Below are 25,342 nucleotides of genomic sequence, written 5' to 3'. Positions count from 1 at the left end.
TACAGTACAAAAAAATGCATGTATTCACTACTGTAAGTCGCTCTGGATAAGAGCATCTGCTAAATTACTAAAATGTAAAGGCTTTTAGAAACTGGAAGTGGTAGTTAAAGGCCCAAAAATGCACAGCAGAAGAACACACAAAATGATGACTTATGACCATAAAATACATTAAATTATATAATACTATTAAATAATATAATATAATTATAAGCAGAATCTAGGCAGTGTCTATTTAGCCAGCTAACAGCATTTGAATGAAAACCTTTTTCAAAAATTCTCTCAGGGAGAGCGCTATCTCAAGAATTCGGTCCAATTTTCAGATCTGCAGGATTATATAGATATTGTGAATTGTATTCATTGAAGGCACTGGGAGTCACATTTGTGGAACCATCAAGTGTGCAGGAGGCACCACCAGTTGCATGATAAGGCATTTACAGGGGATTTCCAACATATTGGTAATCAGATTGCAATGGAGGGTCTAGCCCACCCCATATGGGCCATCTACGATTGGCATATTGTTCACCATAGTTCACACTGTAATATTTAAAGTAATAGTTACAGAGACTTATAGTGGATGTCAGGAATAGATCTCGCATATGGGACAATGGAGCGCCCTTCACTGGTAACAAAAAGAGAGATCAGTAGATTGGACACCATTGCCTTGAATTAATAAGTCTCAACATCCTTTACATAAACATGCAAATTGTGGTGGACTGAACCAATGCTTGAATAGAGGACCACAGTATGAGTCATAATACCCATAAAACCTAGCAGTCAAACAGGGAAATGGTTCCAATCTTTTTTTTCACCATGAATTTTTCCCATGGGGGATTTTAGAAACACTTAAAATAAGGGGTTTGTTTCATGTAGGCTTACCCTGGCGTGACGTTTTGATTAGAGGTCGACCGATTAATCGGAATGGCCGATTTCAAGTTTTCATAACAATCGGTATTTTTGGCCACTGATTTGCCGATTAATTTTTTTTTAAATAATAAAATAAATAAATAAATAACAAACAAAAAAATAGTAATAATAAAAAAGTTATATATATATATATAACATTTTTGCATTATTTAAACCAAATTGAACATGTTTCATTATTTATTTGAGGCTAAATTGATAGTATTTATGTATTACATTAACTTCTATGGGCTAGCGTCCCACCTGCGGGACACAGCCAGTGAAATATCAGGGCGGAAAATTCAAAAACAACAAAATGTCATAATTCAACTTTCTCAAACATACAACTATTTTACACCATTTTAAAGATAAACTTCTCGTTAATCTAACCACATTGTCCGATTTCAAAAAGGCTTTACAGCGAAAGCAAAACATTAGATTATGTTAGGAGAGTACATAGACAAAAATAATCACACAGCCATTTTCCAAGCAAGGACATGTGTCAGTTAAACCCCAAACACAGCTAAATGAAGCACTAACCTTTGACGATCTTCATCAGATGACACTCCTAGGACATTATGTTACACAATACATGTATGTTTTGTTCGATAAAGTTCATATTTATATCCAAAAACAGCATTTTACATTGGCGCGTGATGTTCAGAAAATGTATTCCCACCAAAACGTCCGGTGAATATGCACATCAATTTACAAAAATACTCATAAACGTTGACAAAATATATAACAATTATTTAAAGAATTATAGATAGACTACCCCTGGATGCAACCGCAGTGTCCGATTTTAAAATAGCTTTACGGAGAAAGCACATTTTTCAATATTCTGAGTACATAGCTCAGCCATCACGGCGAGCTATTCAGACACCCGCCAAGTTCGGGGCAACCTAAACTCTGAATTAGTATTAGAAATATTCTCTTACCTTTGCTGATCTTCATCAGAATGCACTCTCAGGACTGCTACTTCCACAACAAATGTTGTTTTTGTTCGAAATAATCCATATTTATGTACAAATACCTCCGTTTTGTTCATGCGTACAGATCACTTATCCAAAGGCATAACGCGCGAGCACGGAACGAGAGACGAAAAGTCAAAATGTTCCATTACCGTACTTAGAAGCATGTCAAACGCTGTTTAAAATCAATCTTTATGGTATTTTTAATGTAAAATTTCGATAATATTCCAACCGGACAATAGCATATTCATTCAAGAAGAAAAAGAAGGAACGGCGTGCTCGTGTGACTGCACATTTCCAATCCCTTTGTTGCCAGGCAGACCACTCAGTAACTGAGCTCCTATTATCTGCCCAGTGACAGGAAAATGCTCAAACCACTTTCTGAAGGCTTTAGACAGCCAATGGAAGCCTTAGGAAGTGCAACGTCACCCCACAGACACTGTAGCTTCGATAGAGAATCAAAAGAAGAACTACAATTCTGACTTTTCACTTCCTGCTTGGATTTTTCTCAGGTTTTTGTCTGCCATATGAGTTCTGTTATACTCACAGACACCATTCAAACAGTTTTAGAAACTTCAGAGTGTCTTCTATCCAAATCTACTAATACTATGCATATTCTAGTTTCTGGGCCAGAGTAGTAACCTGTTTAAATTGGGTACGTTTTTCATCCGGCCGTGAAAATACTGCCCCCTAGCCCAGATAGGTTAAGTTAAAATAAGTGTTCATTCAGTATTGTTGTAATTGTCATTATTACAAAAAAAAAGCAAAAAATAATAAAAAAATCGGTCGATTAATCGGTATCGGCTTTTTTTGGTCCTCCAATAATCGGCATCGGCGTTGAAAAATCATAATTGGTCGACGTCTAGTTTTGATAACTATGTAAATCTCTCTAGGACAAGGTGACTTTTATAAATATACTCACCTGTATTTACCCCCCACTAAATTCTATGCTAATTAGCTGCTAATGTGGCTATCATAAAGGACTACAAATGCCATGATGATCTGGGGAAGACTGACGAATCGAGGCAATGATAATAATGTCTGGATTAACTAATTTTAGCGGAATGTAGTAATGAATAAATTGGCTACATTTCTTTAAATGGACAATTCTGTGAACTGTCTTGTGCAAGTTTTAAATTGACACAATACCTGTTAGCAAAGGTGTAAGCTTGAGATGACGTGCAGGAGCTTGCAGGGATTTGTAGTTTTGCATTATGTCTAAGTTGATGCCAATTAGTAATTTATTTTCTGCAAGTAAATGGAGCAGAATATATTGATAAGTCACCTTGTCCAACAGAGATTTATGTGGTCGTCAAAATGTCCCGCCAGCGTAAGCCTACACGAAACATCCCTGAGTTTAAGTGTGTCTAAAATCCCCTATGGGAAAAAAGAATAGTGTGAAGATGATTGGAACCATTTCCCTGTTTGACCTCTATGTTTTATGGGTATTATGACACCTTCACTGTGGGGTTCTATGGGCCCTCTCGCTCAGCCTATTTCTCACTGATTTTAAAAGATCAGTAGTGTTATTTGCTAATGTTTTATAAAAATGTTTGCTAAACTATTCTTCACTAGCGGCATAATATACTTTTAACATTAATGCTGTTTGCCGGCTAGATAACCACTGCCTCTAAATAATATATACATACATATCTCACACACAGTGCATTCGTAAAGTATTCAGACCTCTTGACTTTTTCCTCATTTTGTTACATTATAGCCTTATTCTAAAACTGATTAAATTGTTTTTTTCCTCATCAATCTACACACAATACCCCATAATGACAAAGCAAAAACTGGTTTTTAGAAATATTTGCAAATGTATTAAAAATAAAGCTTAAATATTACATTTACATTAGTATTCAGATCCTTTACTCAGTACTTAGTTGAAGCACCTTTTTGCAGCGATTACAGCCTTGAGTCTTCTTGGGCATGACGCTACAAGCTTGGCACACCTGTATTTGGGGATTTCTCCCATTCTTCTCTGCAGATCCTCTCAAGCTCTGTCAGGTTGGATGGGGAGTGTTGCTGAACAGCTAATTTCAGGTTTCTCCAAAGATGTTCAAGTCCAGGCTCTGGCTGGGCCACTCAAGGACATTCAGAGACTTGTCCCGAAGCCACTCCTGCGTTGTCTTGGCTGTGTGCTTAATTAAGGTCGTTGTCCTGTTGGAAGATGAACCTTTGCCCTAGTCTGAGGTCCTGAGCACTCTGAAGCAGGTTTTCATCAAGGGTCTCTCTGTACTTTGCTCCGTTCATCTTTTCCTTGATCCTGACTAGTCTCCCAGTCCCTGCCACTGAAAGAGCAGATGCAGCATGATGCTGTAGTGCCAGGTTTCCTCCAGACGTGACGCTTGGCATTCAGGCCAAAGAGTTCAATCTTGGTTTCATCAGACCAGAGAATCTTGGTGTGAGAGTCCTTTAGGTGCATTTTAACTAACTCCAAGCAGGCAGTGGGACCTTACCAAATCATGTCCAATCAATTGAATTTACCACAGGTGGACTCCAATGAAGTTGTAGAAACATCTCAAGGATGATCAATGGAAGCAAGATGCAGCTGAGCCCAATTTCAAATTGCATAGCAAAGGGTCTGAATATTTATGTAAATCAGTTATTTCTGTTTTTCATTTTTTATAACTTTGTAAAAAAAAATCTAAAAATCTGTTTTCGCTTTGTCGTTATAGGGTATTTTGTGTAGATTAATGAGGATTTCATCAATTTTAGAATAAGGCTGTAACGTAACAAAATGTGGAAAAAGGGAAAGGGTCTGAATACTTTCCGAATCCACTGTATATACACTACTGTATGGTGTGCATAAGTACACCACAGCATAGACATATAAAGTAAAGATATGATTCAATACATTATTATTTATATATATATACATTATCATATGATAAATTAATTATATAAGATAACTATGTTATAAAGTGATAAGCTGAGGAAGCTCCTTCTCTTTTCAAATACTAAATGCATCTTTACTCTCAAATAACAAGCTTATTTCTAGATAGTGAGCTCACTCATAAATACCCTTTAGCAAGCTATTATATAAGCCAGGGATGGGCAACTGGTGGCCCGCGGTCCTAATTTGTAGGCCTGCGGACCAAAAAATAAATAAAAATGGTTCGGGTGGGTGCTGTATGTATGGATGTGGGTACGCAGAGCCACAAGGAAACTGTGGACCCTCATTAGTTCTGTTTTTTTGTTGGCCCCACCCTCATCAAAGTTGCCCATCCCTGATATAAGCAATTGTATTGAATATAACAATGGAGTGTTTCTGAATGTTATTTACTTGTGACAGGCTCTCTTTCTTGTGTAAAGTGAAGAAAGACAATATAGATCTTAACATTAACACATGCTACAAGTAGATCGCCTTCACTTAACATTATTCTGGGTCATTCGTTATCTATGTGTGATTTACTGAAGCATTTATGGTTAAGCATTTATGATTACGTTTCTGCATGTGTTCATGTAGATCTAGTATGAATCTTTAATTATCACATCCATTAAATAGAAATACAAAGATTTTTTTGTGTGTGTGTGTGTGTGTGTGTGTGTGTGTGTGTGTGTGTGTGTGTGTGTGTGTGTGTGTGTGTGTGTGTGTGTGTGTGTGTGTGTGTGTGTGTGTGTGTGAGAATTATGTTCCAAAAAAATGTACTGTTGTACCTGATTAGGACTGTTGCAGTGACATTATTACTGCCACACCAGCAGTAAAATTCCACTTGACCATTGAATCACCTCAAGGTGTTTTCACGCTCGGTCCCTTTCAGACAGTTTTTGTGAACTAAGTGCAGTTTGCTTAATTTTTTTTCAGTGTGCACACTCCAAAATAACTCATACCCCTCTAAAGAGCCCCAGAAGCGAACCGAACTGAGACCATCTCGAGATGTGGTCTGAGTTCGGTGCACTTGAATTCCTCGGTCCGGTTGCCTTTTTTAGGGCAATATGAACACAAAGCCTCTCAGGTTCGCTTGTCATTGTTCCCGCAGCAGACACTAGAATACTGCAACACCGTTTCCTCCAATATAGTAGCCATATCTAGGAAAACCAAAGTTCCAAAGGCTGGGCCTAATATAGTGTATAAGAGGTCATACAATAAGTTTTGTGGTGATTCATATGTTGATGATGTAAATAATATTTGCTGGTCTGTGGTGTGTAATGAGGAACAACCAGACGCTGCACTTGACACATTTATGAATCTACTTATTCCAGTTACTAATAAGCATGCACCCATTAAGAAAATTACTGTAAAAACTGTTAAATCCCCTTGGATTGATGAGGAATTGAAAAAGTGTATGGTTGAGAGGGATGAGGCAAAATGTATGGCAATTAAGTCTGGCTGCACAACCGATTGGCAAACGTACTGCAAATTAAGAAATCATGTGACTAAATAAAAAGAAACTACACTATGAAACAAATAAATTATATAAAGCATGATAGTAAAAAGTGTTGGGGCACCTTAAATTACCTTTTGGGAAGAAAAGCCAACTTGACTCCTTCATTCATTGAATCAGATGGCTCATTCATCACAAAGCCCACTGATATTTCAAACTACTTTAATTACTTTTTCATTGGCAAGATTAGTAAACTTAGGCAGGACATGCCAGCAACAAACGCTGACACTACACATCCAAGTATATCTGACCAAATTATGAAAGACAAGCATTGTACTTTTGAATTCCGTAAAGTGAGTGTGGAAGAGGTGACAAATTGTTGTCTATCAACAATGACAAGCCACCGGGGTCTGACAACCTGGATGGAAAATTACTGAGGATATTAGTGGACAATATTGCCACTCCTATTTGCCATATCTTCCATTTAAACCAACTAGAAAGTGTGTGCCCTCAGGCCTGGTGGGAAACCAAAGTCATTCCGCTACCCAAGAATAGTAAATCCAATCAAAGTTTATTTGTCACGTGCACCTAATACAACATGTGTAGACCTTACAGTGAAATGCTTACTTACAGTTCCTAACCAACAGTGCAATTTTTAAGTAAAAAATAGGTATTAGGTGCACAATAGATAAGTAAAGAAATAAAAAACAACAGTAAAAAGACAGTGAAAAATAACAGCGGCGAGGCTATATTCAGTAGCGAGGCTATATACAGGCACCGGTTAGTCGGGCTAATTGAGGTAGTATGTACATGTAGGTATGGTTAAAGTGACTATGCATGGATGATAAACAGAGTAGCAGCAGCGTAAAAGAGGGGTTGGCAGGTGGTGGGGGGGACACAATGCTGTTAGTCCGGGTAGCCATTTGATTACCTGTTCAGGAGTCTTATGGCTTGGGGGTAAAGATTGTTGAGAAGTCTTTTGGTCCTAGACTTGGCGCTCCGGTACCGCTTGTCATGCAGTAGTAGAGAGAACAGTCTATGACTGGGGTAGCTGGGGTCTTTGACAATTTTTAGGGCCTTCCTCTGACACCGCCTGGTGTAGAGGTCTTGGATGGCAAGCAGCTTAGCCCCGTGATGTACTTGGCCGTACGCATTACCCTCTGTAGTGCCTTGCGGTTGGAGGCCGAGCAGTTGCCGTACCAGGCAGTGATGCAACCAGTCAGGATGCTCTCGATGTTGCAGCTGTAGAACCTTTTGAAGATCTGAGGACCCATGCCAAATCTTTTTAGTTTCCTGAGGGGGAATAGGCTTTGTCGTGCCCTCTTCACGAAAGCCCCCTTAACTGGCTCAAGTAGCCGACCAATCAGCCTGTTACCAACCCTTGGTAAACTTCTGGAAAAAATGGTGTTTGACCAGATACAATGCTATTTCACAGTAAACAAATTGACAACAGAATTTCAGCATGCTTATAGGGAAGAACACGCAACAAGCACAGCACTTACAAATGACTGATGATTGGCTGAGAGAAATTGGTGATAAAATGATTGTGGGGGCTGTCTTGTTAGACTTCAGTGACTTTGAGTAAAGCCAGAGTGTCTATGTATGCGGATGACTCAACACTGCAGCGACTGAAATGACTGCAGCACTTAACAAAGAGCTGCAGTTAGTTTCAGAGTGGGTGGCAAGGAATAAGTTAGCCCTAAATATTTCTAAAACTAAAAGCATTGAATTTGGAACAAAACACTCACTAAACCAGGCAGCACGGCTGGCCCTTGGATGTACACAGAGAGCTAATATTAATAATATGCATGTCAATCTCTCCTGGCTGAAAGTGGAGGAGAGATTGACTTCATCACTACTTGTATTTATGAGAGGTATTGACATGTTGAATGCACCGAGCTGTCTGTCTAAACTACTGGCACACAGCTCGGACACCCATGCATACCCCACAAGACATGCCACCAGAGGTCTCTTCACAGTCCCCAAGTCCAGAACAGACTATGGGAGGCACACAGTACTACATAGAGCCATGACTACATGGAACTCTATTCCACATCAAGTAACTGACGCAAGCAGTAAAATTTGATTTAAAAAACTGATAAAAACCTTATGGAACAGCAGGGCCTGTGAAGCAACACAAACATTGGCACAGACATATACACACACAATAACACACACACTGTACATACACATGGATTTAGTACTGTAGATATGTGGTCGTGGTGGATTAGGGGCCTGAAGGCACACATTGTGTTGTGAAATCTGTGAATGTATTGTAATGTTTTTAAAATTGTATAAACTAGCTTAATTTTGCTGGACCCTAGGAAGATTAGCTGCTGCTTTGGCAGCAATCAATTCTAGCTCTTAAAGGGACAGTAGCCTATGGGTGTACAACTTTCAATTTAATCTGCAGTCATTCTTTTGCTATGTATTCTGTTACTATTAACATGTAAATATTATTATCTTCTGATTGCATTTAGGTAAAAGATAAGACATAATTGTAATCTATTAGCTTCCAAAATGTTGTTCAAGTAAACAACACACTGCCATCACGCACAGATGCGTGCGACTCTTGGCGGCAGTAAGAAAGCCATCGACATCTGCGCCCATTCAACATAGCCTTGATTTATTACTTCTAATCAAAGTCACTTTTTGTGGTTCTTATACGCTTACAATGATTTTTTAAATTCTTGCTTGAACAGTCGCTAAGGTTATATTTGGTTATGATCTTGGCAAAATAACTATTTTGGATGCATTACACACCCACTTCTCCCTGCGGCTCCCGACCCATGATTGTTGTTCTTGGTTTTTACTAAGAATTTTACTTCTTCTCTCCCACCACCCCTTCACAGGCAATGTAAATGTAATGGATGCAGCAGTTGTTAGCTAGAATGCTAAAGCTCATTGATATAGGCTGTAGCAAAAGCTAGCCAAAGAGCCATTTTACTGGTTGAAGTTTTTTTAAAGTATAATGTTAACTCAGCAAAAAAAGAAACGTCCCTTTTTCAGGACCCTGTCTTTCAAAGATAATTCGTAAAAATCCAAATAACTTCACAGATCTTCATTGTAAAGGGTTTATACACTGTTTCCCATCCTTGTTCAATGAACCATAAACAATGAATGAACATGCACCTGTGGAACGGATGTTAAGACACTGACAGATTACAGACGGAAGGCAATTGAGGTCACAGTTATGAAAACTTAGGACACTAAAGAGGCCTTTCTACTGACTCTGAAAAACACCAAAAGAAAGATGCCCAGGGTCCCTGCTCATCTGCGTGAATGTGATTTAGGCATACTGCAAGGAGGCATGAGGACTGCAGATGTGGTCAGGGAAATAAATTACATTGTCCGTACCTTGACTAGATTCCTTCAGAGACGTTCAGGGCCTGTTGCATGTATTCACATATTGGAGTCAGATTGATAAATGGAGTTTATTATATTCTACATAATGGTTGGATAATTTCCACACATCTACAGAATGATGACCCCCTCATTCTCAGTGATGGGGATTTCCACCAACCTACACAGGTGCCATTATACAAGTAATAGCCTACCTCACAGTACACGTGACAGAAAAAAAAATGAAAAGACAAATTTAAGATGTCTTTGGTACATACTTTGTCTAACCTATTCCTCAAATTAAACAAATTCTAGTAATCGCCTTTGAGTGTAGACTGTATTATTATGCATACTGGATGGACTGGTTACCTTATGCTACGGTCCAAACGTTCTATCCATGAGTCTGGGAGAGAACATATAGGCCTAAGTGATATTGTTGGTTCATTGATTGTGCAGGGAGGCTTAGTTAGCCTACAATTATAGTAAATTAGTATTTGATTTTGAATAGCTCAGTAATAGAGAATTGTTATATTTCTAAGACATTTTAAGTGTTGTATCATTCACAATTAAAGTTGCCAAATAACTAAATCTGTGTAGGACCTGTTTCAAATAATGACTTTTCACACCCAACATAGCCACACTCGCTCTGGAATGGGAAAAATAACATTTTTTTATTCAGCTAAGTTCAATTATATTCTTACAATAAAATAATGGCATGGAACTTTAGCATATCCTGTCAGCTAAACGAACTAGCCTACATCCCATAGCCAAATAACACAGTAGGCCAACTCATTGTCCTTATGAAATACATTCTCTTTAGACCAGCCTAAAATGTATGTATTGTGGTATATTAAATGGATTTTACTTTTTTTTTTACGTAGACGTTCCAAAGGCTTGCATCTCCATGAAAACAACGTGTTTAATTAACAGACCATTACCATGAGAAAAGCAGTCATTTGCATGACAACCAGCTGACTAAATTTCATGACTGCCAGTCCTATAGCTGATACAGCTAAATGACTGACTGACTGTGGAGAAAATACAAACTACCTGAGACATAATGGATCTTTTGACAATGAAACCTATTTTGCATCTGTCCTAAAGAAATTGTGGTAATTTAATATGTTGAATCTGTCTTTGGTTGAGTACTTGTGTGTTTGGCTCTGATCATAACTGAAGACAAGGAACTCGCAGATTGAACCCATCATGAAAGTGATAGGAATTTCTTATTTATTACAAAAAAAAGGTCACTCAAAGCTGGCGGAAAGTTGCAGAATAGCCAGTGAAAAAACAAAAAAAAACTAAGACATTTAAAAACAAACTTTTACAACATGTTTTTATGCATGACGAAAGCTGGGATAGGTTGTAGTTACCTTACCTCCAATGAGAGGTCATTTCAGATATCATGATTGCAGATCTGAGGACATCACTGATGTGATGGTACAACCCAACATAAAAAAACGTGAAAGAATATATATAAATCACTCGTATTGACACAGAGCAAAATACTTAAAAACCGAAGACAAGAAATGGGGTGATCTTTGACCATATTTGAGTGTCCACATCTCTCCTCTTCCTTTAGTGAACAAACTATCATTTTCTCTCCTGAAGTCCTCTCCAATGTTTCTTCTCTAGTAGTTCATTCAATAATTGGAAACATGACCATTATATCAAATGAATGCCCCCCCCCCCAGACTCTGCAAAGGTCTAGGAGGAACTTGTCTGTACAGTATGATCTTCACCTTGCTAGGTGTCACCTTAAATAATGAAATTTATGGAGAGGACTGTTGCACCTCCTTCTGGCTTACCCCAGCTCTCACACGTCCTTGGTGATTAGTGATGTCATATGTACCACATTGTGTAGGCAGCCATAACACAGTGAGTTCAAGGTAAAAGTGTGATTTGCCCACACTGAAGATAACTACTGGAGAGTGCGTCACCCATGAGTCTTTCCCCCCCACTATCTCCAGTCCCCTTCCACCTGTCTCAGGGTTTCCCGTTGACAGAGGTGGTCTTCTTGTTGCGGCCCAGCCAGGAGAGGAGGCTGCGTGGGCGCGGGGGGCGGGCGGGCGTCTGGGCCAGGCGGACCATGCGTGGCGAGCGCCACACCTTGATGGTGGAGTCGTCGCTGGCGGAGAGCAGCAGCTCCTGGTCGGCCGGGCTGAAGGCCACAGAGTTGACCACGTCGTCATGCTGCAGCCGCGCCAGGCAGATGTTGTAGTGGCGGTCCCAGATGTAACCGTGTTTGTCCTCTGCGCCACTAGGGGGAGAGCGATAGACCAGTTACTGGTGAATGACTAAAGTAGGTGATTTCTGTGCTCAGGTCAACGTCATAAAACTAATTCTGAACAGGATTATGGTGTTATCAAATGAGAAAATCTGCATATGGTAAGACATCTCCTTAATATAATCCACACAATTTCTCCCTGTTAGTATCGGACACAAACGCCCAATATATTTACACAGACAACTTTTAAAAAGGGATCTGAAATTCTTTATAAAACACAACCATAGCGACCCCATACTGCATGTAAATGTTAGAGCAGACTTGACATGCGTACCTAGCCACAAAGTCTCTGCTGACGTCCAGGAAGATGAAGAAGCACTCGTCGTTGGGCGTGAAGGCTCGGTGGGCCCTCAGGCTCCGTCTCTCCTCCCGCAGGCTTTTCAGGTCAATAACGTGCAGGTCGATCTCCTCGGCAATGGGGGGCGGAGACATGGGGTCAGAGATCACGCAGCCCGCCGGCCACGCCCGACTGTTCACATACAGATACCTGGACAGACAGACAACAGCATGGACATACTTGTTAAAGGTGTACTTGTTCAGCATTAAAAACAAAGTGAGGAAAGCAAGGTGATTTTGCAAGACAAATAGTTACTATGACAGTCATTCAAGGGGTTTCAGGTACACTCCTCCTGCCGCATCTTTGCCCCGTAGCCATGCAACCAAGTTATCCGCCTCTTCACACTGCTACTCATGACCAACACTCACTCACCTGTGGTCTGGAGACAGGCCCATGCCGATGATGTGGCCGTGAATGTCGATCACATGGTCCAGAGAGTCAAAGAACTCGTCAGTGCTGCGCTCCTCCCCCAGGACAGGCCCAGACGTGGTCATCTGGTCAGGCATGATCCGCTTGATGCCGATCTGGTGGGGGGAGTAGGTAAGGCTGCCGGTGGTGAAGAGCAGGTAGGTCTTATCCTCTTCGTCCCCAGGGGCCGAGGAGAGCACGTTGGGGTCTGGGGCCTTGGTGTGGGCTCTAGCCATGAGCCGGGCCCACTTGGTCTCCAGCTCCCTCGCCTCTGAGGCCTCACTGTTACGACCCTGAGGGCACCAGAGGGAGAGGGGTGAAAAGATCAGCAAATATCAAATCAAGATTAGGGATGGGCAGGGTTCATCAAATATCCTAATAGATGTTAGTATTGGATTACTTGAGTGGGTGATAATTTTTTTTATTTTTTGGGCCCTATTTTGACAATGAAAAAGTTGTTACAAATGTAATTACCCTTGTGACATTGTTACCTAAAAGGATATACCATGACATTTGAAATACTTAAATGGCTGCATTGGACTTTTTATCTCAAAGTCAAATAATTTCTGGATAACAATTAAAGTTGCTACATCCATTTTTGGACTTATGAATTAATTATACTCATTGATTTTTAAAAGAATATGTAAAAACGTATAAATGCCTCATGAGCTTGGTTCAACTGTCATTACCCATCAGAACCCAAAATATAAGCTTGTTTTACTCCAATGTTTGTTTACAATTTCTTACAAACTATAGCCTCAAAACATGGTTAAAACTATCATTTTGATATAATGGATGGTCAGTCCTTGCATCCATAGCTCTCTATGAACTTGAGTGGTTACATTTCACCAGGCCCAGCCATCAGCTTTTTACTGAACCAGGGAGACAGCTTTGTTTTCGTTTCTACTGCAGATTGCCGCGTCAGGTACCTTACTGTGAATTTGACCATTTTAATTGAAAACAAAAGAAACACAATTAGCTTCTCAGCAAAGAGCAATTTCTCAAGCATGAATTTTGCTAGGACTGTCAGAGTGGTCTGAGTGGGGAGGGGAAGACTGAAAATGAGATGTTATTGGCAGAGAGGTTTGGAACTTTCTTATCGGTCTATTAATGAATTTACCGGCTGGTGACATCACAAGACAGGCAAAAACTCCATCTCATCAAAACAGGCTGAAATGTCAAGCGGCATTTTCAAACAGCTCTTTCACCAAAAGGGATCATCATTTTTGCAGTATTATTCCAACCTCATTATTGTGGAAATATACATTGAGTGTACAAAACATCAGGAACAACATGCTCTTTGCATGACAGACTGACCAGGTGAAAGCTATGATCCCTTATTAAATCCACTTCAAATCAGTGTAGAAGGGGAAGAGACAGGTTAAAGGATTATTAAGCCACGAGACATGGATTGTGTATGTGTGCCATTCAGAGATTGAATGGGCAAGACAAAAGATTTAAGTCCCTTTGAAGGGGGTATGCTAGTACTGTAGGTGCCAGGCGCACCAGCTTGAGTATCAAGACTGGTCCACTATCCAAAAGACATCCAGCCAACTTGACACAACCTTGGGAAGCATTGGAGTCAACATGGGCGAGCATCCCTGTGGAATGCTTTCGACACCTTGTAAAGTCCATGCCCTGACGAATTGAGGCTGTTCTGAGGGCAAACGGGGATGCAACTCAATATTAATGTTTTGTACACTCAGTGTATATAAAAGACAGTAAATCACATTTGACTGCACTGCGCCTTTAATAAAACATTTTGAATGTAGTTTTTATAACGTGCGTTGAGCTACTGCTGCGCATTTATATCACGTTCACATGCTATCGGAGTTATCGGAAATTCCTAGTTCCAACAGGGAAGTTTCACTTGAACGACCCTCCAAATCAGAATTATAAGTGGACCGAGTTGCGACGTGTCACCACTGACTTTTTCAACCCCAAAAAATGAAACATTTTGACTGCTACAACCTAATCGATATGGATGATGTAGCTAGTTTGACCATATTGTCAATGTGAAGCAAGCTAACTTTATTATTAGAAATGTTACCTAGCTTATCAAGTTTGCTAGAATCTTATTGGTTGAAGAATTGTCCCTGACAAAATGCATATGAATGAAACAATCACATTTGCGACATCACAACTAGGAAATGGGAAGTTCTGAGGAGCACGTGAACGCGGCATTAGCCCCCCAGTCTGCCCTGACATTGGTATGCTATTTTTCCCGTTCCAAATGGCAATTACAGACGCGCACCTAACAGAGTTTGCACAAGACCTGAGACCGATCAATGCAAAACACTCACCAGAAAACCTTAACTGAATCAGTTCCATCATGGTAAAAATCTGACTTCTCACTAGCAGAGAAAAGCAGCCTGTTCTCTGCCATGTGCATTTCTGTCATTTTGATTGGTCAAGAGAATCCAGAACATACATTTATATTACATTTTTTGTAATTTCAACTAGCCGAATAGTGAAATAATGTCCATTCCTCATCGAGATGAAGTCATAAAGTGCATGTGGACAAATGACTATTTTGTAGAGTTTCCATTTGTTACACAGAAATCCATGTTTTCATACTGGCCTTCTCTACTGTAACACACAACCTTTGGGAGTGCTCACCTGTATGACATGCTCCAGCCCAGAGGGGGTGAGCTGAGGGAGGTGGGCTGTTGACAGACCCTGCAGTCTCATCTCCCTCCGGCGCTCTTCGTCGTCCTCCTCGTCCTCCTCGCTGTCAGTGGTGCCCAGGTCAAAGAGCTGGGGTTGGTGACTCAGGGGCTGGCTCTGAGCCTGGGCCTCGTAGTCCAGCAGCAGGTCTGGGGAGTCGTGGCGCCGGCAGTGGGCCACCATCACGGTGCGGATGGTGCTGGCGTTGATGTTCTGGATCTTAAAGAGCCGCTTGACCACGTTGACATTTTCAGACTCCACATCCTGGGGAGAGAAAGGATCATGCATGAACACACATGGCACAGTGAAATACATACAGATCATTAGACTGGAAGGAATCTAAGCAAATATACTTAGAGGGTTGATAGCTCTGACTAGGGGAGAGCTGACATGGACCAAATCTCCAGACAAAGAAACGGATTAATTCACATTAATTCTGTGCGAAACATCCACAATTTAGCTCAGTTTGACCAGTCATACAATGATCCAGTCAAAATGGTCACTATATAAATTGTTCAATAACTGTTGTCCTCTATCAAACATAACATTTTGACCATGTATGGGACCGACCTGAAAGGCTTTGTTGAGCCAGAGCACAGAGCAGGAGGTCATGTTGCCAATCCAGTGCAGGTTACCAGAGATGAGGTGGGTTTCGTTCAGCCAGCAGCCAAACACATCGTAGGGCTTGTTCCTCACACGGGACAGGAGGGTGTAGTTCTCTGTGGAGGAGGACAGGACCAGACACAGTTATGGTTCTCCATGTTATCCACATCGGATAATGATCACTTAAACTCAATCACCGCATGGGCCATACTGAAAAAACAAGAACTAATTTGCGGGCCAGACAGACTGTTTATTTTTACAACTGCGACCCAAACTCATAAAATGTCCACTTATGTACATAGGATGTTCTATATAGCATAACAAATTATAATAATAGCATAACAAATTATAATAATAGCCTACCGTAAAACTTCCATTAATATCCCCAGCATTTATTTACTTAAATCACTGAACACAACAGGCGCTTAAAGACAGGTTTTATTTGAGACAGGCAACCATTTCCTTAATGCACACAGCTTTTCCTAATTCGCATAGTTAATTGTTTAATTTCAGAATTTTAAATCAATTTCTTCATTTCCTGCACCAATGTGCTTATTTTGTCTTAGTATGCCTCTAATTATTCTGTCAAGGAAAGTTATTTTCTCCTCCGACTTTGCCTTTTTGGCCAGTTCTTACTTTTGCCAATAGAGGGCGATCAGACAATTTATACGGGTCTGTACCAGACATGCCATGTCCACAGTTTTTCGGCCAAATAAGGCGACTTTGAAAACGATGTTGCGGGTAAAAATGTATTGCTCGCGGGTTTCGGGTTTTTGGGCTACTTCTAAAATGCACCGCGTCCGCCATGGCGTTTGTCATTATTATATTTCACTGTGACCTGCTGCTGCTGACTATCAGGCAGTGAGAAGGCTGTTACTGAATGAGTGAACGAGTGGTGGGGAAGGCCGGAAGGGTGGGTGTGTGTGTGTGTGTGTGTGTGGGGGGGTTGAGAAAGCACTGTAGTTGAGTCACGGAGATCGAGCAGCACGCGCGCATGTCGTGACATCTATTTACCAGTTGTAGGTAGGCTATTTAGATTGTCATTATGGAGACACCTATTTCCAACCCCTTTTCCAGAAAACAATAAAACTCTAGAACTGATGCACATCAAGAAATAATGGAGACAAAGCACGGGAAAATGACTTTAGGCTCACTAGAGCGCATTAGATACATTCGCTCTGTGGTGGTTTAAAGTAAACTGCATTTTAATGTCGCCTTTTCTTATGGAAACCGTATCAAGCGAAGGGTTTTACGCGTGCTCACTAGTTCTTCGGTCTCGAGAGCTGCGCGAGTGGAAATTTGAAATGAAAGTTATGGAACTCCCTCGAGCTTCTGTTATGGGGAATGAAATGTATTAAAATGTGGAGAATGATACATCTGCATCTGTTGGCCATCTAGTCGGCTATTCATTTATATGCCATTGTAGACTACTGTAGCCTACCATTTAATACAATAAATATGTTGAAATTACAATATCGCAGGAGTCATTGCAAATCAATTTGTGCCACTTCTGTAGCCTACATGGAGCAAACTGATTTAATAAATAGTCTATAACTTCAGTTTGTTGTTGTTGTAGACTTGTGTTATTATGCAGTTATGAAATGGCAATGTTTAATTAAATTGGAAGTTATCCATTGTGATCATGGTGACAGATCTATCGCAAATGTATAATTCTCCACATTTACTGTCGGTTCGTTGTGGATTTTTCCCTGAAATTAGATGTTGGCCTATAGGCTACCTGCATCTAGCACAGCAAACCACAGCAAAGCTGAATTGCAATTATAAACCCAGATTTTAGTCAGTAGCCTATGCCTATTGAAATAAATCTAACAAATAGGCCATTTATAATGGTTTGTAGTCTTAACATCTGGCATATGACTGCCAGAAAATAGCCTAACAATCGTTCATCCAAGTGATTTTTTATTATTTATTTTTCTTGCTCAGAGATTGACATTCTCTGTCCAACTTTCATCACTCAAACTCTCCTGTTAGATGCATCTATAGTAATGCACGTGCAAACAGAATTATCAACGTAATTAGAGCAGTAAAAATAAATGTTTTGTCATACCCGTGGTATATGGTCTGATATACCATGGCTGTCAGCCAATTAGCATTCAGGTATCGAACCACCCAGTTTATATTTATGAATGCTGATTGGCTGACAGCCGTGGTATATCAGACCGTATACCATAGGTATGACAGATTAAATATTAAAGATGCACTATGCAGAAATCACTCCGCCATTTCCTGATTGCAAAAATGCTAATAGTTTGCCTTATTTCAGTTTGTGACATAATCAAGTATAGTGTAGAGAATCATTGCACGACTCTACTAATCCCGGTGTCCGTCCTATTGTCCTGTAGTGGTAATTTACCCGTGTGCGAATCCTTTATCAAATCATTTTGACAACCAAGATGACATTCTCTGTAGGCTATAGCAATGACCCATTGCAACTGAAACTTGGCATCTACATTTAGCCTACAACACATTTCAACTCCTCTATAAGAGGACAGGCTCATTGTAATGGCTGGATGGAATAAATGAAACGGTATCAAAACATATGGAAACCACGTTTGACTCCGTTCCATTTATGTCATTACAATGAGCCTGTCCTATAGCTCCTCCCACCAGCCTCCACTGGTTGTAATAGATATGGTCTGGCTTGGGTGTGTCAGAGCAAATATGTAACTTTAAAGACCTGTTTTGCATGTAAAAAGACAGTGTGAGGAAATGTTTGTTGCCCAACTGTTAGGGTGAAAATTAAGGTGCGCCTGCGTATGTCATTTAGTGCGCCTGCATATGTCATTTCTTCCACATTATGTCCCACACGAGTCACAACGTCGGTGTGTCGTAACGGCATTTTGTGTCCCCAAACATTTCTAATGAGAGAATAACTTGTGTTTTGAATTAAGACATTGGCCTTTAACAAAGGAAATTGGGCTTTGTGATGCACATTCCAGAAAAATGACCAATGAAAGCACAAGAGAAAGAGCGAGTAGAGGAAGAGAGACAAGGAAGGAGACAAAAGCGAGTGAGAAACAGCAGGAGAGAGAGAGTGTGTGTGTGTCCTACCCAAGCTTATGACAGCAATTTCCCCAGAGGAGGAGTGATGAGAGCCCAGGTAGACTCCAGACACCAGTAGCAGGGTGTCGTCAGCGTTGAACTGGGAGAACTGGGTGTAGCCCCAGTTGAACTGGCGCATGCTGGAGCTGTGCACCATGGTGATGGTGCCATCGAGCCGCTCTGTGTCCCAAAGCTGACCAGCACAGGCAGGAGAGAGGAGGATGTTAGATAATGAGAAAAGCAGTATATTGGGGTTGTTAACTGGATTCATCCTGACATTCGTGATTTATAGTTTTAGATTATTATTAATGTACTTGTTTGACATTTTTACTGCACTGCTACGAGCTAGTAACAAGCATGTCTCTGCACCCACTATAACAAGTGCTAAACTGTGTACGCGACCAATAAACTTTGATTTGAGATGTCAAATCTACAGCTACGATGTGCAAATCTCAACAATCACATTTTTGGGCACTACAAACTTGAAACTAAGGTCCACAATGGCTCCTGTGCTGTAATATTGATTTTGCATAACAGCAGTCAATGATCCATTTGGGCCATTATGCTAACATTGGTCTTGGGGCAAAAATGTATCCTTGCAACTGTTGTTGTGGAATACAACATCTTTATTTGGCTTATCCCTGGCCCTAGGCTAAAGCTACGGTCTTCTCCAGTCATATAATGTGACGGACCTTGACGGTGCAGTCTTTGGAGCAGGAGGAAAAGCGGTGTCCGCGATGGGAGAAGGCCAGGTGGAGGACCTGGTCATGGTGCTCTTTCAGAGTCTGGACCTCCACACAGGGGATACAGTCAAACAGACGCTTGAACTCCCTGTACCATGACAGAGAAGCTAGGGACAGAGATAGGAGGAAGAAGTCAAACATCTATGCAAATCGGCGACGACGGTACTTCAAGCCACTGCGCAACAGTTAACACGAGAACACAAGATATCAGTGACTCAGTACTGCAATAATTCATACCTCAAGTAGGAGCTGGACAAGGGCACTGTGTGCTGGCCTGGCACATTCATTTTTACAGTACAATACTTTCCTCCTTTATAAGTTGAAAAATGTCCTTTCCTATGATGGAACCATTAATTTGCTGAAATCAACATAATTTCCTGTATTGGTTGGGTTTAAAATGGAATTAATCCAACCCTACTGCCTGGTGTTCTATGTGACCTACCAGGGTGTCTGGGCACAGAGCGGGGGATCCTATAGTAGCTGTAGAACAGCTCCCTCCACAGGAACTCATCTCTGGACACTGCCAACCACTGTCTGCAGGCCAGGCCAGCACTCAGCACAGTGTCATGGGGGAGACGCAGGAAGATCTCCAGCACCAAGCTGTCTGGCAGGGCTGGGCCATCATCCATCCTGACATCCTGCATGGGAACAGCACAGGTAAAAGTGTTCTTCTGATACATACTTTAGGTCAAAGTATTGTTATTAGGCTTTACTGTAACACATGCATGACTGCAGCACCCTAAATGTGTAAGAACCTGCCCCACAAAATAACCCTACCTCTCACTCGTTCTATATTAAGTATGACAGCTGAGAGTTTGACAGGAGATCACCACATGGCATGTTTTCCCACTGAGGCCCAACAACCACTTCACTGGACTGGTTGCATGATATGAGTTGATTCAATGAAGTGGAATTAACCAGTCATGTTGATAATTAATATTGAATAATGACAACAATGAATGGGGGCTATATCTATAAATTAATCATTTCCTGAAGAACTGCTAGCTAACGTCTATCTTGCATTCGCAAGTAAAATAACCCCCTTCCTGTAAACGATAGCTAGATACTGTAGCTAACTACATTGCCAACAACAGACAGCTATTTTCAACGTAATTAGCTAGTTAGCTAGCGAGGCTAGTTGAGAATTCTCAACTCACGCACCGTACTTCATTTACATATCGTCCGAGTTCAGAATTATCAGCGATGATGTTAGCTAACTCGCTACATAGGCTAGCTAAAAGGAACAGTCACATGAACACTGACAACACCGTTACTGTTTGTTTCGAAATATGTTAGGAATAATACATATCATAAAAGGTAACGTTACCTAGCCAGCTTAGTTACTGGTTAACGTTACGTCTCGGGATGCAAAACGGTCACCTCACCAGCTAGCTAACGTTAGCGACCTTACGTAAAAGCTAACTTAGCTAGCAAATTGCTAATCTAACGTTACAAGCTAGCTGTCATTCGTTCCTAAATGTTACTTTGCAACGTTATCCTTCCATTACCACATTATTTCAATATAAACTATTCTGGTTTTATTTCCACAAAATAAATTCTAACAATAATATAAAACCGTGACCCACCTGCCCTTTGACAATCTGTATGGAGAAAAATCAAATGGCCAGCAGAGGATAGCTAACGTTAGTCAGAAGCGAGAAAAACAAAACGCAACAATCTTCTGCCCCCGGCGAGACGTCTGGCCGCCCATTAAAAGAACCAACAAGTCAATTTCAGAACACTCGCTACATCATAGGAAGGGTAACCCAATCAAATACAGAGTGACAGCCTGCCATTTCCAGTCTGTGGACAACGAATCCCATTGTTAGAGTGGAGACATACAGTGCCTTTAGAAAGTATTCATAACTCTTGGCTTATTTCCACGTTTTCTTGTGTTACAGACTGAATTCAAAATTGATTAAATATTTTTTTCTCTCTCACCCATCTACACACAATACCCCATAATGAGAAAGTAAAATCATGTTTTTTTTTTAGTTTTTGCAATTTTTTTGAAAATGAAATACAGAAATATTATTTTCATAACTATTCACACCCCTGAGTCAATACATTTTAGAATCACCTTTGGCAGCGTTTACACCTATGAGTCTTTCTGGGTAAGTCTCTAAGAGCTTTTCACACCTGGATCGTACAATATTTGCACATTATTCTTAAAAACAAAAATGTCAAGCTCTGTCAAGTTGGTTGTTGATCATTGCTAGACAGCCATTTTCAAAGTCTTGCCATAGATTATCAAGCCAATTTAAGTAAACTGTAACTAGGCCACTCAGGAACATTCAATGTCGTCTTGGTAAGCACCTCCTGTAGATTTGGCCTTGTGTTTTAGGTTTTTGTCCTGCTGAAAGGAGAATTTGTCTCCCAGTATCTGTTGGAAAGCAGACTGAACCAGGTTTTCCTCTAGGCTTTTGCCTGTGCTTAGTTTTATTCTGTTTATTTTTATCCCCAAAAAACTCCCTAGTCCTTGCTGATGACAAGCAGAACCATAACATGATGCAGCCACCATCATGCTTGAAAATATGAAGTGTGGTACTCAGCGATGTATTATGTTGGATTTTCCCTGAACATAATGCTTTGTATTCAGGACATAAAGTTACTTTCTTTGTCTATCTTCCGAAAACATCAGAAACCCTACTTCTTCAAAAACGGTATACTCCCCCCAAAAAATACTAACACTCGCTTTTATCAGATTTTGCTGATAGCTACTTTATTGAGGAAAATGTACTTACTATGACTGAGATCGGTGGTTGTTCCACCTAGCTATCTTAATATGAATGCACTAACTAAGTCGCTTCGGATAAGAATGTCCGTTAAATTACAAACATGTAAATGTAGGTAGCTTGTACAGTCCCAAGAGCTAAAGAAAATTGCTCAGTTATAAGTGAGTGCTCTGTAGCTGTTGGAAGCATGTGCACTGTGCAGACTGCACTGACAAGCCAATGAGAGAATATTCATCATCACAGATGTCTGCACCAATAATTATGGATGAATAATGCAGAGGACACTCACTCTGGCTGTCAACAAATTCCTCTGTCAACAAATAGCTACATGGTTTTGCACATTCCATTTTCCTGTACCCAAGACGACCTTGAGTAGGCCCACCTTTTACACACACAACAGATATAGTATATTTTGTTTACTGCTTACTATTGATATTTTGTGTTTATAAATCTCTGGTTATTTTTATTTAACCTTTATTTATACAGGGAATCCCAATTGAGACCATGGTATCCTTTTCAACGGTGCTCTGCACAATAGTTCACTAAGGACTAAGCTGTCAAGCTCTGGCCTATTCCTCTCTTTGGATTGGTGGATACATCTCGTTATTTTAATACTTTTTGAATATTCGATGGTGGTGTTGACGTCAACCGCCTGAATTCAATGGAGAGAGATGCTATGCTATGCTTAGCTATGCTACGCTATGCTTGTGAAGAAAAAAATCTTATTGCAAGAACTGGGAGCTCTTTAAATTTGAGGTGTCCAAATACCTCAGAAAATATGGTAGTAATCTTGCTAAGACCAGAAGAGCTGAGGAGGAAAAGGTGATCATTAAGATAACTTCCCTTTCTCAGAGGTCCCCAGCCGGCCTCTCGGGGGAGGAGAAGATGAAACTGATTGAGTTACAAAATAAACTGGATAATATACACTGCTCAAAAAAATAAAGGGAACACTTAAACAACACAATGTAACTCCAAGTCAATCACACTTCTGTGAAATCAAACTGTCCACTTAGGAAGCAACACTGATTGACAATAAATTTCACATGCTGTTGTGCAAATGGAATAGACAACAGGTGGAAAATGATAGGCAATTAGCAAGACACCCCCAATAAAGGAGTGGTTCTGCAGGTGGGGACCACAGACCACTTCTCAGTTCCTATGCTTCCTGGCTGATGTTTTGGTCACTTTTGAATGCTGGTGGTGCTTTCACTCTAGTGGTAGCATGAGACGGAGTCTACAACCCACACAAGTGGCTCAGGTAGTGCAGCTCATCTAGGATGGAACATCAATGCGAGCTGTGGCAAGAAGGTTTGCTGTGTCTGTCAGCGTAGTGTCCAGAGCATGGAGGCGCTACCAGGAGACAGGCCAGTACATCAGGAGACGTGGAGAAGGCCGTAGGAGGGCAACAACCCGGCAGCAGGACCGCTACCTCCACCTTTGTGCAAGGAGGAGCAGGAGAAGCACTGCCAGAGCCCTGCAAAATGACCTCCAGCAGGCCACAAATGTGCATGTGTCTGCTCAAACGGTCAGAAACAGACTCCATGAGGGTGGTATGAGGGCCCGACGTCCACAGGTGGGGGTTGTGCTTACAGCCCAACACCGTGCAGGATGTTTGGCATTTGCCAGAGAACACCAAGATTGGCAAATTCGCCACTGGCGCCCTGTGCTCTTCACAGATGAAAGCAGGTTCACACTGAGCACATGTGACAGAGTCTGGAGACGCCGTGGAGAACGTTCTCCTGCCTGCAACATCCTCCAGCATGACCGGTTTGGCGGGGGTCAGTCATGGTGTGGGGTGGCATTTCTTTGGGGGGCCGCACAGCCCTCCATGTGCTCGCCAGAGGTAGCCTGACTGCCATTAGGTACCGAGATGAGATCCTCAGACCCCTTGTGAGACCATATGCTGGTGCGGTTGGCCCTGGGTTCCTCCTAATGCAAGACAATGCTAGACCTCATGTGGCTGGAGTGTGTCAGCAGTTCCTGCAAGAGGAAGGCATTGATGCTATGGACTGGCCCGCCCGTTCCCCAGACCTGAATCCAATTGAGCACATCTGGGACATCATGTCTCGCTCCTTCCGCCAACGCCACGTTGCACCACAGACTGTCCAGGAGTTGGCGGTTGCTTTACTCCAGGTCTGGGAGGAGATCCCTCAGGAGACCATCCGCCACCTCATCAGGAGCATGCCCAGGCGTTGTAGGGAGGTCATACAGGCATGTGGAGGCCACACACACTACTGAGCCTCATTTTAAGGACATTACATCAAAGTTGGATGAGCCTGTAGTGTGGTTTTCCACTTTAATTTTGAGTGTGACTCCAAATCCAGACCTCCATGGGTTGATAAATTGGATTTCCATTGATTATTTTTGTGTGATTTTGTTGTCAGCACATTCAACTATGTAAAGAAAAAAGTATTTAATAAGATTATTTCTTTCATTCAGATCTAGGATGTGTTGTTTAAGTGTTCCCTTTATTTTTTTGAGCAGTATATATAGATTAAAAGCAGAAGGAGCCTTTATTAGATCTAGGAAAAAATGGATTGAGAACAGAATTCATCCTATTTATTTAGACTTGAGAAATGTCTCTACAAATAACACTATCCATAAGTTAAACATTGATGGTGTTATTACAGATGACCAAAAATGGATCGCTAAATACTATAGCAATTTTTACAGGAAATTGTATTGCTGTCAGGAATCCACAGATATGTTTTTTGACTCACTAATAACCAAGGCTGAAGGTTTCTCTAGACTAACATATGGCGCTCTATATTTATATCTTGACAGTAAAATAAGCAAGGAGATAGACCAGATGCTTTTCAACTTTCTGTGGACCCATTACATTAGGAAAACTGTTGTAATGAACACTTATGAGAATGGTGGGCTGAATTTTCTGGACTTTACTACCTTAAATAGTACTTTTAAGATCAATTGGATAAAACAGTTCCTAAGAAGACC

The 25,342-nt window shown here is 41.0% G+C and overlaps 1 protein-coding gene across 2 annotated transcripts; it reads right to left on the bottom strand.

Moving 5' to 3' along the window:
* Positions 1-10,732: 10,732 nt before the first annotated feature.
* On the bottom strand, positions 10,733-21,485 carry LOC106563306 (F-box/WD repeat-containing protein 5). 2 transcript variants are annotated; one of them, XM_014128801.2, is made up of 9 exons: positions 21,239-21,485; positions 20,095-20,290; positions 19,602-19,759; positions 18,919-19,102; positions 15,814-15,962; positions 15,196-15,507; positions 12,541-12,869; positions 12,106-12,318; positions 10,733-11,804 (listed from the first exon to the last, which is right to left on the bottom strand). In XM_014128801.2, the coding sequence occupies exons 2-9, from the start codon at positions 20,279-20,281 to the stop codon at positions 11,531-11,533; spliced, it is 1,806 nt and encodes a 601-aa protein (XP_013984276.1). In that variant the 5' UTR covers positions 20,282-20,290; positions 21,239-21,485; the 3' UTR covers positions 10,733-11,530. The 2 variants fall into 2 exon arrangements, with proteins under 2 accessions (XP_013984276.1, XP_013984277.1); XM_014128802.2 differs by lacking the exon at positions 21,239-21,485 and adding an exon at positions 20,980-21,149.
* Between the last annotated feature and the right edge of the window lie 3,857 nt (positions 21,486-25,342).

This window comes from Salmo salar, chromosome ssa11, assembly GCF_905237065.1.
Source record: "Salmo salar chromosome ssa11, Ssal_v3.1, whole genome shotgun sequence".
NCBI classification, from domain to species: Eukaryota; Metazoa; Chordata; class Actinopteri; order Salmoniformes; family Salmonidae; genus Salmo; species Salmo salar.
Note: the sequence above shows the minus strand (reverse complement) of the source record. Positions and strands in the feature narration are given on the sequence as shown.

Coding starts and splice junctions, on each gene's coding strand:
- LOC106563306 (XM_014128801.2), bottom strand. CDS start 20,281: ATGGATGATGGCCCAGCCCTGCCAGACAGCTTGGTGCTGGAGATCTTC. Junction 15,508..15,813: donor GGCTCAACAAAGCCTTTCAG/GTCGGTCCCATA, acceptor TTCTCTCCCCAG/GATGTGGAGTCTGAAAATGT. Junction 12,319..12,540: donor GGCCTGTCTCCAGACCACAG/GTGAGTGAGTGT, acceptor CTGTCTGTCCAG/GTATCTGTATGTGAACAGTC.